Below are 13,394 nucleotides of genomic sequence, written 5' to 3' on the forward strand. Positions count from 1 at the left end.
GACAATAAGGCATTTTAATTACTTTATAGAATCTAAGTCAGAGGCTACTACAAATTAGGCAAAAGGCTATTGCTGAGCATAAAATCCTGCAATATTGATGGTAATTATTATTAGGACTATGTGAGATCTTGCTGCATGTACCATAGAACTAATAACATCATATAGCACTAAACCTGTATGTGCATCGGTAGGGAGGGGATTCTCTCTTGATAAAAGGTTTTTTTCTATAACTCACTCTGTCCTATAAACATGAACATTAATCTCCAGTAAGATTACAAATCTTGTCCATGCAGCCAGTTTTCATTCATGACTTGTCACCAAAAAACATAAAATTGTTAGGATGAAAAGAAGAGAAAGATGGAGTACAAGACAAGTGGATAGTATATGTATGCAATGAGTACAGAAGCTTTTAAATAACTTTAGAGCAACTCCTATTGACGATGTCATCAATCAAGGTTTTTCCTGGTATAACCAGCTGAGGAGAAAGTCCACTCTAATGTGAGCACATTGGCAAGTGGCTTCCATTATTCATACGGTCAGGACCGATACTGTGTTGGCAGCAGATTTGTAGAGCAGCCATCATTAAAAGACTGGCTGGTGGGTGGGATTTAGGATTAGAATGACTGTAAGTGCCTTTTACTCGACTCCCATAACAAATGTAATCAGTATTAACTATTCATACATTCATTTATTCTGAACAGAAACACTAATAAAAAAATCCACTTTGCTGCACTATTGTCTTAATGTCTCTGTGCCCTTGACTGGCATTGTTGTTTCATGAATAGCTATTGTATAGTAACAATTTCAATCCGTCAAACGTTAGATCTGCAAATAGCAGAGTAGTTTAATGTTTATGTATCACGCTTATTGTTACTGTTTTGGGTAAACATCTATAGCTGTCTACACACTTAGCTGTAAAGACTGGAGTCAAACTCCTTGTGCATGTACACATACCTGACCTGACCTTATGTTTCTAATTCTGATGCAGAAAGAACTATGGACTTCACTCTTTTAAACACAAAGTAACGCACCCCCCCTCCCCCAGCAAAAAAAAAAAAAAGAAACGAGGAGAACAAAATCATAAAAGCCCCTGATCATACACAGCAAATCAATCCATACTAAAATAGACAACAAGTTGGGTTTTCTGCAAAACCAAAAGCAATTGTTTTTTTTGTATGGAGTTCAAACAATAAAAACACAGTATTCTAAATTGTAAAATACACAGTAGGAATTTCTTAATGGACAAAAAAATGATAAAACTTTGTGAAAGTGGTCACGTTCACCCTGTGAAGAAATAATTAAGAACTAGCTCTGACATTAATAAATGACATTGAGATTGTTTTTCCATTTTTAATTGATTGAATGAAAGTAAAATGACCCCTGTCCTGCTGCGGTAATTAGCTTTTAAATAGCTCATACATAACATCTATTCCTCTCACAAAAAGACTAATGTCTCTGGGCACATGCTTTCTTGCACAGATGTAAAAGTTGGCCATTTGATCTGTATTTTATTGGCTACATGTAGCTAGTAACATATACAGGGAATCATACAAGTTGGTCTGCAGGTTCAGTTAAAGGAGAACTAAAGTAATGCAGAGTGCAACTTGGTGCAGTAGATTAATTGCTGTACAGAGCAGAATGTGTACTGCAAGGGAGAAGTTGTCTATAAAGCATTATTTGTTTATTTAACCAGGAAGTCCAGTCCGAAAATTAATAGAGAGACTGTTGCAGTTAGTAAACACAATAAGCTAATTTTTTCACCCAGAGTTTTTCCAGCCTATGTGTCAAACAGAATTTAAATACTTGCAATTACACAAAGCATTGATATAAAAGCAAAAAACTGTCATCATAGTGTAGGGCTCTGTCGCTTTGTCCACCATCTTGGACTTCCGCAGTACCTTTGAAACGTCATGTGTTGTCTTCTGAGACCCCTCCCTCCCAGTCCGACAGGGAAAATGATTCGCTATAAGTGACACGTTATTAAGCAACTCCATGAGATTTCATGGGCACCTGAAATGTTCCATGAATTTTCAGGAGTGCATGTATGAAAAATTAAACAGCTTACGTTACCTGCTTTATCAATCACCTTTATCCTATCTGAAATTTAGAGCCTCCATGTTGCTGCCAGAGCTGAGAAAATGTCATCTCATTCACTGAATCCAAATTGAAATTAAATACACATAATTGTTTCTTTTTGTTATAAGTGTATTCAACGTAATCTTGCTTACTCTTCCTAATCTTGCTTCGATACTGAGGAAAAGCTCCACCATCTTTACTCCACTATCTCAATATCTTCATGGAGTCACAGTAAAATGAAACATTTAGTCATTCAAGATTCTTTAATTCAGTCAGGCTTAATGCAGACCTGTTTCATCTAATCAGCTGAATAAACTGTGTTACATCGGACTGTTGGATTGTTTGGACTGTTTTTCATCACCTTTAAAAAAGAAAAAAAAAGACAGAAAAAAAGAGAGAGAGAGAATGAACCACTTAAAACAACAGTTTCCATAATCATTGCAGCAGCTGTTTACTAAACCATCTTCTCAACTTTGTTCCTTTTTCCTCTGCTCTGTGGGTATGCCAAAGTAATGTTAAATATCATTTGTGTTTAGCTACTGCCCCCTAGTGTTCGAAAATACTCACTGCAAAAAAAAAAGCTTCAAGTTTTTTATTGGAGGTATAACCCATTGAGACGCACCATCTCGTTTTCAAGGGGTCAATTTACATAGAAAACACATCACAAGAGAAAAAAATAATAAGATCACTAAATGACGTGTCAATGTGTCACAGAAAATGTATCACAATCTGGATCATGTTTAATTTTTTCTATTTTTTGCCCCTCTTACAAGTGCAGGAACAAAAAAATGTCGTACTAAATTCACATCAGCTTTACATATAGACTACATGTATAGTGAAACTTTGCAGGGTATAACTGAGCAGAATGCAGGAAAAGAAAAGTCAGCTGCTTAAAATTATTTTGGGAAGATCTGCAAAACCAAACCCTCTCATCAGATGGTGGCGTAATAGCAGCAAATAGTGCCAATTTAACTTTTTCACAATTCTACAATTCATTTAGCACTTTTATGCAAAGTGACATACATCAGAGAGTAAGAACAACACAAGCATGGCATGAATGCTCTGGTCGGATCACCACCCACAGTTTTTGGCCGTATGTGATGCACAGATCATTCACTTTACAAACTGGAAGTAAATGTGTGGGAGTTTGTGACAGTTGGGTTTTTGAAGTTGCATTTGAAGGTATCACCCAGCCATGAATTACGAATTTTGATTTTTTTTTTTTTTAAATGTTATATACTTTATTAAATTGTGGTTCATTGTGCATTAATTGAGAGATGACAGAGTGCGTCGGCTGCCTCACGCTGGAAGCCCCCTGAGCTGATGGGGGTTCGGCTTGCTCAAGAGCACCCCAGCAGTGCCAAGTTCCATATCCAGCTCCCCATCCAGAAGTGTGCCGAGTCAAGAAAATCAGCACAAAAAATTAAAAAAAAAAACCTCAAGGAGAGGACAGTGTCTCTGCAGACAGTCAACACCACACATGGATAGAGGCTCATAGTGATTGAGTGTCATTACTTAGACTAGACTAAGACTATATATATATATATATATATATATATATACACTCAACAAAAATATAAACGCAACACTTTTGTTTTTGCTCCCATTTGTCATGAGATGGACTCAAAGATCTAAAATTCATTCCAGATACACAATATTACCATTTCTCTCAAACATTGTTCACAAATCTGTCTAAATGTGTGATAGTGAGCACTTTTGCTTTGCTGAGATAATCCATCCCACCTCACAGGTGTGCCACATCAAGATGCTCATCAGACACCATGATTAGTGCACAGGTGTACCTTAGACTGTCCACAATAAAAGGCCACTCTGAAATGTGCAGTTTTGTCTCACAGCAAAATGCCACAGATGGCGCAAGCATTGAGGGAGCGTGCAATTGGCATGCTGACAGCAGGAATGTCAACCAGATCTGTTGCTCGGGCATTGAATGTTCATTTCTCCACCATAAGCCGTCTCCAAAGGCGTTTCAGAGAATATGGCAGTACATCCAACCGGCCTCACAACCGCAGACCACGTGTAACCACACCAGCCCAGGACCTCCACATCCAGCAGGTTCACCTCCAAGATCGTCTGAGACCAGCTACTCAGACAGCTGCTGAAACAATTGGTTTGCATAACCAAAGAATTTCTGCACAAACTGTCAGAAACCGTCTCAGGGAAGCTCAACTGCATGCTCGTCGTCCTCATCGGGGTCTTAACCTGACTCCAGATCGTCGCCGTAACAGACTTGAGTGGGCAAATGCTCACATTCGATGGCGTCTGGCACGTTGGAGAGGTGTTCTCTTCACGGATGAATCTCGGTTTACATTGTTCAGGGCAGATGGCAGACAGCGTGTGTGGCGTCGTGTGGGTGAGCGCTTTGCTGATGTCAATGTTGTGGATCGAGTGGCCCATGGTGGTGGTGGGGTTATGGTATGGGCAGGCATCTGTTATGGACGAAGAACACAGGTGCATTTTATTGATGGCATTTTGAATGCACAGAGATACCGTGATGAGATCCTGAGGCCCATTGTTGTGCCATACATCCATGAACATCACCTCATGTTTCAGCAAGATAATGCACGGCCCCATGTTGCAAGGATCTGTACACAATTCTTGGAAGCTGAAAATGTCCCAGTTCTTGCATGGCCAGCATACTCACCGGACATGTCACCCATTGAGCATGTTTGGGATGTGCTTGACCGGCGTATACGACAGCGCGTACCAGTTCCCACTAATATCCAGCAACTTCGCACAGCCATTGAAGAGGAGTGGACCAACATTCCACAGGCCACAATTGACAATCTGATAAACTCTATGCGAAGAAGATGTGTTGCACTGCATGAGGCAAATGGTGGTCACACCAGATACTGACTGGTTCTGAGTCCCCAGACCCTCAATAAAGCAAAAACTGCACATTTCAGGGTGGCCTTTTATTGTGGACAGTCTAAGGTACACCTATGCACTAATCATGGTGTCTGATGAGCATCTTGATGTGGCACACCTGTGAGGTGGGATGGATTGTCTCAGCAAAGCAAAAGTGCTCACTATCACACATTTAGACAGATTTATGAACAATGTTTGAGAGAAATGGTAATATTGTGTATCTGGAATGAATTTTAGATCTTTGAGTCCATCTCATGACAAATGGGAGCAAAAACAAAAGTGTTGCGTTTATATTTTTGTTGAGTATATATATTTTTGTTTTTAAAGCTACTGCCTCTGCATTCAATGGTCAATAGGGGCTTCAAAATGTCTGAAGGACTCAATTTGCTCCTTTATTTATTGTCATCTCTGCATCATTGTAAACCTTCAGTGCATCATCAGGAGTCTAACATAGCATTCACACATTAACTGTGCTCACATGGACAGCTCTTAACTGGTTTATTGCTTGATCATTTTGCCATTTGCTCTGTAGCTTATGTACCAAACAGAAAATTGCTTGCTTTTGTTTTATTATTTTATTTTTTCTTAGTTCTGCTTGTTTGTTTTGTTGTCTTTTTTAATCTATTTCCTTTCTTTCTATTTTATTTATTTCATTGTTTAATTGCCAATTAGCACATGTGCTAAAACACTCATACATCATAAAATATTATCATTTTAAAAGACGTATTGAGGGAATAGAGAACCTGGAAAAAAACAAAAAACAATTCCTAATGATCTGATCTGCAGTGTTGTTAGTCCTTTTGGGGGTAGGGGGGGTTGTCCTTGTTGGAGTCATGGACAGGAACAGAACTTCCTCTGCAGCAGTAACAATCTGACTGAATCTTAACTGAAAGCACTCGGACTGTCACGGACAGTTCACCATGGACAGGGCAGCTGTGGTGACAAGCTGCAGGAATCAGACACAACCTGCATACAACATCTCCACCTCCACTTTGGCCTTTGACCAGCACTTCACCACCACTGCAAAAGGACTACTTTTCATGGCCGAGATAGTGAGTGGGAATTTGGAATAATTGATCATTATATTGTTAGTGAGTGGCAAACTTAGTTTATCGAAGACGTCATGAAGACAAGAAAAGTATTCTGCAGATATGTAAGTTTTGTAACACGTCCTCAGCAGGTGAGCCAGGTACAGACACACCTTGAGAATAGAGACGTCGTCTGTTTAGTTTCCGTTCTACAGTGACACACTTGTGAGGTCAACCTGTGTAAGAAAATTGTTTAATTGCTATGTATGTCTGAAATTCAAAAGAGAAATAAGAATTAAAACAGATGTCACTGTTATCAGAAAGAGCTTAAGCAGCAAAGGTGGGCCTATTATTTTTTCATGAAAATAGGAAGTTAACTCCAAAACACCAAGAAAATCAATTCTTCTCCCTTTTTTCTCTCTCATTGTGTCTCTTCCTTTCAAAATCAGCTGAGGAAAAAGTCATGACAGCCTTTCTGTAAATACAGTCTGGCTGTCTGCCACGCAGAACCTGGGCAGGCCATAGTGAAGGAGAGCTGACTGTAATGATTTTCTAAGTTTTAAAGTAGTAGAATTGTATTAAATACAAACTGTTTAACTGTGATTTCAGGAATTTGTATATAAAAAAAGAAATTATTCCATTAATCAGCATAATTTCCATCATATGCTGATGAGAGAAGAATTAAAGCTACAGCCTGAAAAAACAAATTTTGCTGTAAATGTTTGCAAATTGTTTTAGTAGATTATGTTTAAAATGTGCAATTCAAAATTTAAAAAGATAAATAATCAGCTTTTAGTCATGTTTAATGGCAGACATGTTTTTTAGAATGTGATCGGAAACATTGTGCTGAAATCTTTTGCTGTAAAACAGGAAGGGTGGGTGTCGGTTTGTGCTGGCAGGAAAGCAAAATAGTTTCTCACTATAACATTTTGATTAGGAAACGTTGGGTTTTGTTGGAAGAATAACCCAATATTAGAAAAGTAATTACGCAGCTTTTAAATTACATGCTTTTAAAAATCATTTGACAAGATGGTAATCTTTTGTTGAATAAATGACTCCTAAATGATTTCTTAGACAGTAATAGCAGTCTCCTCTTCTTGTTTTGTTTGTCTTTCTTCAACCTTTCTTAACTTTTAATGACATCTTTCATTCAGAAGTAGAACAAGAAGTATGGTTGTGTGATAAACTCCTCTCCTCTCCCTCCCCCCATAGGTCTTTGGTATGTTGGTGTGGATTCTGGTCGGTGGCACAGACTATTTTCACTTGTCTGCTCTCTGCTGGGTGATGTTCGTTGCAGTTCTGTTCTGGGTTCTGACTGTTTGTCTGTATGTAATTTACCTTACTGGAGTCCATCACAGGATACCACAGGTTCCCTGGACTACACTGGTAATATTCATATACATGCTTTAGCACACACGTACACACAAACATCACACACATAAAGGAGGTGTGGCTTACTCATTTGGCAAAAAAATATCGCTTGTTTCTATAATTGGATTTTGTTGTTGTTGGTCTCTCCCTTTTAGTCTCTGTGTTTGAACTGCAGTGCCACAGCTCTGTATCTGGTGACAGCAGTAGTGAATGCTCTTTCAGTCAACCAGGCCATTAGGGGGCGACACAATTACAACTGCTGGGCAACATCTGCAGTAAGATATGGACTTTTGAGGAAATGCTTAATTTCATTATAAATGTTTTATTATTGAATACAAGGCTATCTTTTTTTCACATCCTGTTTTCCTCCTTTTCTGCTTTTCAGTTCTTTGCATGCCTGACGACAGTGTGCTACACAGGAAGCGCTTACCTGAGCTACTGTTCCTGGAAATCCGCGGAGGAGGGACAACAATCTCATCACTAGCTGGGTGTAGACTTTTCCTGAGGAATATGTTATAGCGATCTACCTTCAGACCAAAAGAGGCCAAATGAAACACTTGAATAGAAACTATGATACAGTACAAGTCAATGATGTTTGTTATCTTTGTTGCATGTAATATTTTATGAGTCAGTAAAAGGCAAAGGAAGATGTGGTGGATCCTGAAACACTGTACAGTAAAGTTAAGAAAGCTAAACGTATTAAGGACACTAGTCATTTGAAAAACTAGACAAACACATCATGTTTTCAGTTTTAACACATCTGAGAGTTAACAGATTTGTATAACACTTTTTGTGTAAATCTTAACACAATCACTGTTAACGTATTCATTATAAACTGTGTTAAACCTTTTTAATAAAACCAATGTGTTGTCCCAAAAAGTACAAGCTAATGTGTTCAAAATGTGTTCCTCTTTTTTACCCCAAAGTATCCTGAAATGCTCACAAAATAAATACGCCTCATCAAATGCAGTTTAGTTGTATTGAAATTAAACAGTTGATGAGATGCAGGAGTTCAAATGCAGAAATAAACACACAATATTAATACATAATCTGCCCACATCAATGGGGCATAAAAATTACAAAATTCTCTTCTCAAGTCTATCTGTACATATCATGCAATAACCCATAAATTGGAATCCAGATATAACCCTATTAAACTGTGATCTTTCAGTAACCACAAGTCAGACAAAGGATGTCTTAACTTCAATCAGACAACTCACATTTGTATTGATTTAAAAAAGGCAGAACATAGTTTGTGTTTGGCATCAAGGCTCCGACCTCATCTCTTCTTGCAGTTTTATTTTACATGCAGAGGTTTCAGGAGTGATGGGATGATATCTAAAACCCCCAGTCGGAGCATACAAGTGGGTGCTCAGGTGGTGGTGGTGGATCTGAGCAAGCCTACGGTGCAGGTCAGAGCTCGACTGCTATTTGGAAGGTATTGTTTTCAGGTAATTGTGGATAATAATTCATGTAAAAAAAAAGGTAAGACACAGAACACATAAGGGACTGATTAAAACATAAAATGCAACACCTTAACACAAACAACTATAATACATACAGAGAAAACGCCCAGAGAGATGTTTTCTGGCTTCCTAAGGTTTAAACACTAGGATTAGGGCTCAACAGCATTACATCATCAATTTTTTAAAACCTGATTCTTATCAGCATACATTTGAGGTATTCTGATGCCCACCTACATTTACATTTTGAAAATACAAGGAAGTTAATGTAAAACCATCAGTTTAATACATTATTTTCTCTATATGAATTAGAAGCTATTTAGAAGCTGTTGAATCAAAGCACTTAAATTTAGAGATCATCAACATGCATAAGATGTTTTTTTTAGGTTGTCACAAATCACAATACAAATACTAACTATAGCATGCAAGTATAGCATGCAACCTTTCTACTCATTAACCTATATATGGTGCAATCTTCTTAACCTATTGATCGTGACTGCCAGTGAACTTTTGTTGGCACATTGCCAATTTTAAAGGGCTTCCTCTTAAACTAGTTTTTTAAAGCAGTTAATGTTGCCCCTTACATCATCACTTCCTGTTAAACATTGGTATGAAGTAGCTTTTTGAAAGTGTGCTTTGATGAATTCACGAGACAATACCAACTTTACATTCATTTAAAGCACTATTTAGCTTTTTGCAATATTAAGACCTACCTATTAAACCAAAGCCTCCTTAGATTCTGCAACAAGTGTGATATGCATGCATATATATATGCATATGTATATATATTGAATTTACAACAGCTTGCACAACACATTCCAACAAATTAAAAATTCATGAATCAAATAATAATAATGAATAAGATGAAATCTATTCAAGTGTATACCATCCGTTGTACGTCAGCAACTCTTCTAGCCAGCCTTTACCTTGTAAGCTAGCAGTGGAGCGTTACAGGATTAACCTGCAGCAAGGACAAAGTCCAGCTGTCTTATGTAAGAATTGTGGTGAAGCACTTAACATGTGCAGTGTTCCCCAGCTAAAAACATAAAGCTAACAGTCTGTTTCATATACCTACAGCTTAGTTCTCTTTCAGAAGTGGTTAAATGTTCTAGTTATCTTGCAACTTGTGCTGTTCTTACCTCAGTGTTCGACCAATCCCTCATTTTGGTCTCTGCATTCAAGGACAAAAAGATTAAGCTGTTTTTATGTACACTCCTAGATAATTTCAGAAGGACTGCTTTCCCCTGTCTCCCCACATACAGAGACTATCCCTGTCAGACAGAAGAGGTGTTGTTGGGTCTCCTGTGGTGAGATGTGATGCAAAAATGATGCAGAAGTAGCAGACGAAGCAACTGAGTCCGCTATGTGATGCTATAATGAAAATAAATTCGTTAATTTCAATACCACAATAAGTTCAACAGAATGGCACTATCAACAAAAGACGGAGAACAACATACTGACAAACAAAAAAAACATAATACAGCAGTTTAATTACGTGAACAGAAGTCATAGTGGTTGCGTGCAATCATAGTATATAAACTTCACCCTCCTCTCCAATTCTGATTGGCTGTTTACATCCAATCGCGTAGCTTCCAACGGAACTGATCTCCTGCAAGTGCTCTAAAATTTGTTTATTGGTGAAGCAGGTGTTGATACCATATATATATATATATATATATATAAATATGTTCTATATATCTAAATCAACTACTACATCAGTTTTAGAGCACTTGCAGGAGATCAGTTCCGTTCAGTTCTTTTTACATTACATTTTTTAAATAGTTTTTAATCAAACACATTTTGTAGGTACTGCCTCACTGTGTATTTTTAAATGTATTACTTTTAACTCAAAGATTTTCATAGAGCAGTAGTGGCTCTATATGTTGATGATATTGACGTTTTGTTTTTTGAATTTGTAACATCTTTTTGAGTTGTATGAGTGATGAAGGAACCATGGCTAATACGTAAGTGACATAAAAAGATGAGTCTAGAATTTAAAAAAGAAGAATCAGAGAAAGACTGTACTGATCTTAACGTTCCCAGCTTGCGAGTTTAAAGTCATAGGGCTAAACCATCCAGTGAGAAACATTATAGGAAGTGTCAAGGTTTAACAGCCTCTGCTGATTTATACCGGTAATGTGGCATAAGGCTATACAGTACTTGATAATGTTATATAATGATGACACTAAAGTACTGGGTTAGGGTTAGGGTTACTGCTATGCCTCTATTCCCCAGTAGATGCCCATATTGAGCTTAATATCACATGACTAGCACCACAAGTGTTCTTCCTTGAAAGAACATGCTGTATATACAACCTGTTGTGTGTATACTGTTCACATAAGCCTATCTCGTTGGTAAAAGACAATTATTTTTATCTCAAATTGGGTGAACACAATCTAAAAAAAACCAACAACAAAAAAAAAACGGGAGTAGTGTCGTTTTTTAAGCACTCAAGTGGAGAAATGTCTCTCACAAAAGTGTGTATGAACACTCAGTACCACAGAAGGACAGAGGAGTAGAGGAGCACTATGCATCATTGTCATTGAAGCAGCTACCTTTCTCTGCAATACTTGTGCAGCTATCTCATGAATGGAACATTTGGCCCATACATGGAGAGTGTACAGAGTGCACACAGGTAGGCTGGTATTTGTATTGTTTCTATTTATAAATCATATGTGGGCTTCATATATAGGCTGGTGCAAACCCTACAGGAAGGAAAGTTCTTTCTTTTCTTTTTTTTGTATTTTGTGCAATCTTGTTTATTTGCACCAAAAAAGTTGTTTAACTCCTTCATTTCCATGATATTTGAGACTCTAAAGAAGAAAATATTATCCATTCATATCCCTCTTGGGGATCCCAAGGCATTCACAACATTTTTTTATTTTATTTTATATACTTTATTAATCCCCTCTGGAAAATTGTGGTTCGTTGTAGAGACATGTGTCTTACACACACATCTATAGAATCACACACATGTACAAGCAGGATCTGTGGACATGCATTAATGGAGACAGGTCAGAGTGCGGCAGCTGCCCCCACTGGAAGAGCCCTCTGAGCTAGTGGGGGTTCAGTGCCTTGCTCAAGGGCACCTCAGCAGTGCTTGAGAAGAGGTCTGGCACCTCTTCAGCTACCGGACCAACTTTTTTAGTCTGCATCAGGACTTGTTTTTGGTCTGCATTGACCCTCCTGTTCCCAACCCAAGTCCTTATGGACTGAGCTACTGCTGCCCCCATTAAAAAAACCAACACGCCCCCTCGCAACACGTGACCAGGAGTCTGCGAGTTGGAGAGAAGCTTATCCGTTTTCTCGGGAATCGAACCCAGTATTTTCAGTTAGGTGGACTTGCCATTGGCCTAAGCCTTTGCGCCACGGTACAGACAAGTGACAGACAAGTGATAAATAAAATAATCCCCCAGGAGAGTTTTATATCAACCCAGTCAAATGTGTCCTGAAAACCTCCAAAGCAGGTGACCAAGAGGCACCCTGATAAAATACCTGAACTAACTTAACTGGCCCCTTTCACCTGTCTCATTCTTTTGGTTTTTACCCAAAGCTCAAGACTATAGTTGATTGATGGAACGCAGATGATCAAAACCTTTGACCTTTTGGCTTAGCTCTCTCTTCACCACGACTGTCGAGCACAATGTCTGCAATACTGCTACAGTTACAACAGTCTATCCACCTGCAAGGATAAAGAAGTGGTCTACTGTCACACGGCCAGGACAGACTATGCATTTTTCCTCTCTTTATCCAAGATTTGACAATCTGCCAAAGCCTCCTTTCCAGCACCCCAGATTCAAATTGTCCATAAGGCTGAGTAGAACTCTACCCCAATAGTTGGAGCTAACCCTTAGGTCCCTCTTTCCCAGATCTACAGGCTTCACTGAAGCGGCCAAACAATGTCCAGAACCTTCAACATCTCAGGACACATCTCATCTACACCTGTCACCCTGCCACTGAAGAGCTTTTTGACTCTCTTCCAAGGATATAGATGAAGCTTAGTCCTAAGGAGGCAGAGCCTGAGGACTCAGGCTCTGCGTCCTTAGGACATGTTGTTGTTTTCCTCCACTTCCCTCCACATTTTTCCATCATTTATCCATGTGAGTGTGAGAAATATGATTACCCAGGGAAAACCTGCAGAGGGCTTTTAGATATACCCACACCCACCTGGCACCTCAGGCAACTCCAGAGGAGGAGGGAATCTGGCCCCTCTCCAGGAGATTGGTTCCAGAAGAGCTACAGCTAGACGTGAGCCCCGCGACAGTAAGTTTGTAGCGTTCTACCACCTGCACAAGCGCCAGCTCATTCTCAGTTGGACATTCCACATATCAATAAATGCTCTAAGCTGCCTGGGATTAGTATGTCGTGGCCTTCACCTGTTTCACAGCCTACAATGCTCTCGACCAACTGCAGAGCCCACCACCTGCCCTGAAGGTGGTGGGCTCACAGGGTGGCAGGGTTCATGTGAAGGAGAACCCAGACACCAGACCAAATTGTAGCTTTAAAACAGAGGAAGGAGCATAAATAGCCAAATATTTAAACATTTCAACACATTTAAGTGCCTCCTTTA

The 13,394-nt window shown here is 38.9% G+C and overlaps 1 protein-coding gene across 1 annotated transcript; it reads left to right on the top strand.

The window, feature by feature from the left end:
- Positions 1–5,858: 5,858 nt before the first annotated feature.
- cmtm8b (CKLF-like MARVEL transmembrane domain containing 8b) lies at positions 5,859–8,420 on the top strand. Its single transcript, XM_079344690.1, has 4 exons — positions 5,859–6,014; positions 7,203–7,376; positions 7,517–7,636; positions 7,747–8,420. Exons 1-4 carry the CDS (start codon positions 5,883–5,885, stop codon positions 7,843–7,845), a joined length of 525 nt encoding a protein of 174 aa, XP_079200816.1. The 5' UTR covers positions 5,859–5,882; the 3' UTR covers positions 7,846–8,420.
- The last annotated feature ends 4,974 nt before the right edge of the window (positions 8,421–13,394 follow it).

The sequence above is a fragment of the Symphodus melops genome, assembly GCF_947650265.1.
Source record: "Symphodus melops genome assembly, chromosome: 5".
In the NCBI taxonomy this organism is placed as follows: Eukaryota; Metazoa; Chordata; class Actinopteri; order Labriformes; family Labridae; genus Symphodus; species Symphodus melops.

Bases quoted from the DNA above. Each gene is read 5' to 3' on its own strand.
- cmtm8b (XM_079344690.1), top strand. From the start codon at position 5,883: ATGGACAGGGCAGCTGTGGTGACAAGCTGCAGGAATCAGACACAACCT. The intron at 6,015-7,202 runs GTGAGTGGGAAT...CTCCCCCCATAG, and splicing joins TACTTTTCATGGCCGAGATA to GTCTTTGGTATGTTGGTGTG. The intron at 7,377-7,516 runs GTAATATTCATA...TCTCCCTTTTAG, and splicing joins AGGTTCCCTGGACTACACTG to TCTCTGTGTTTGAACTGCAG.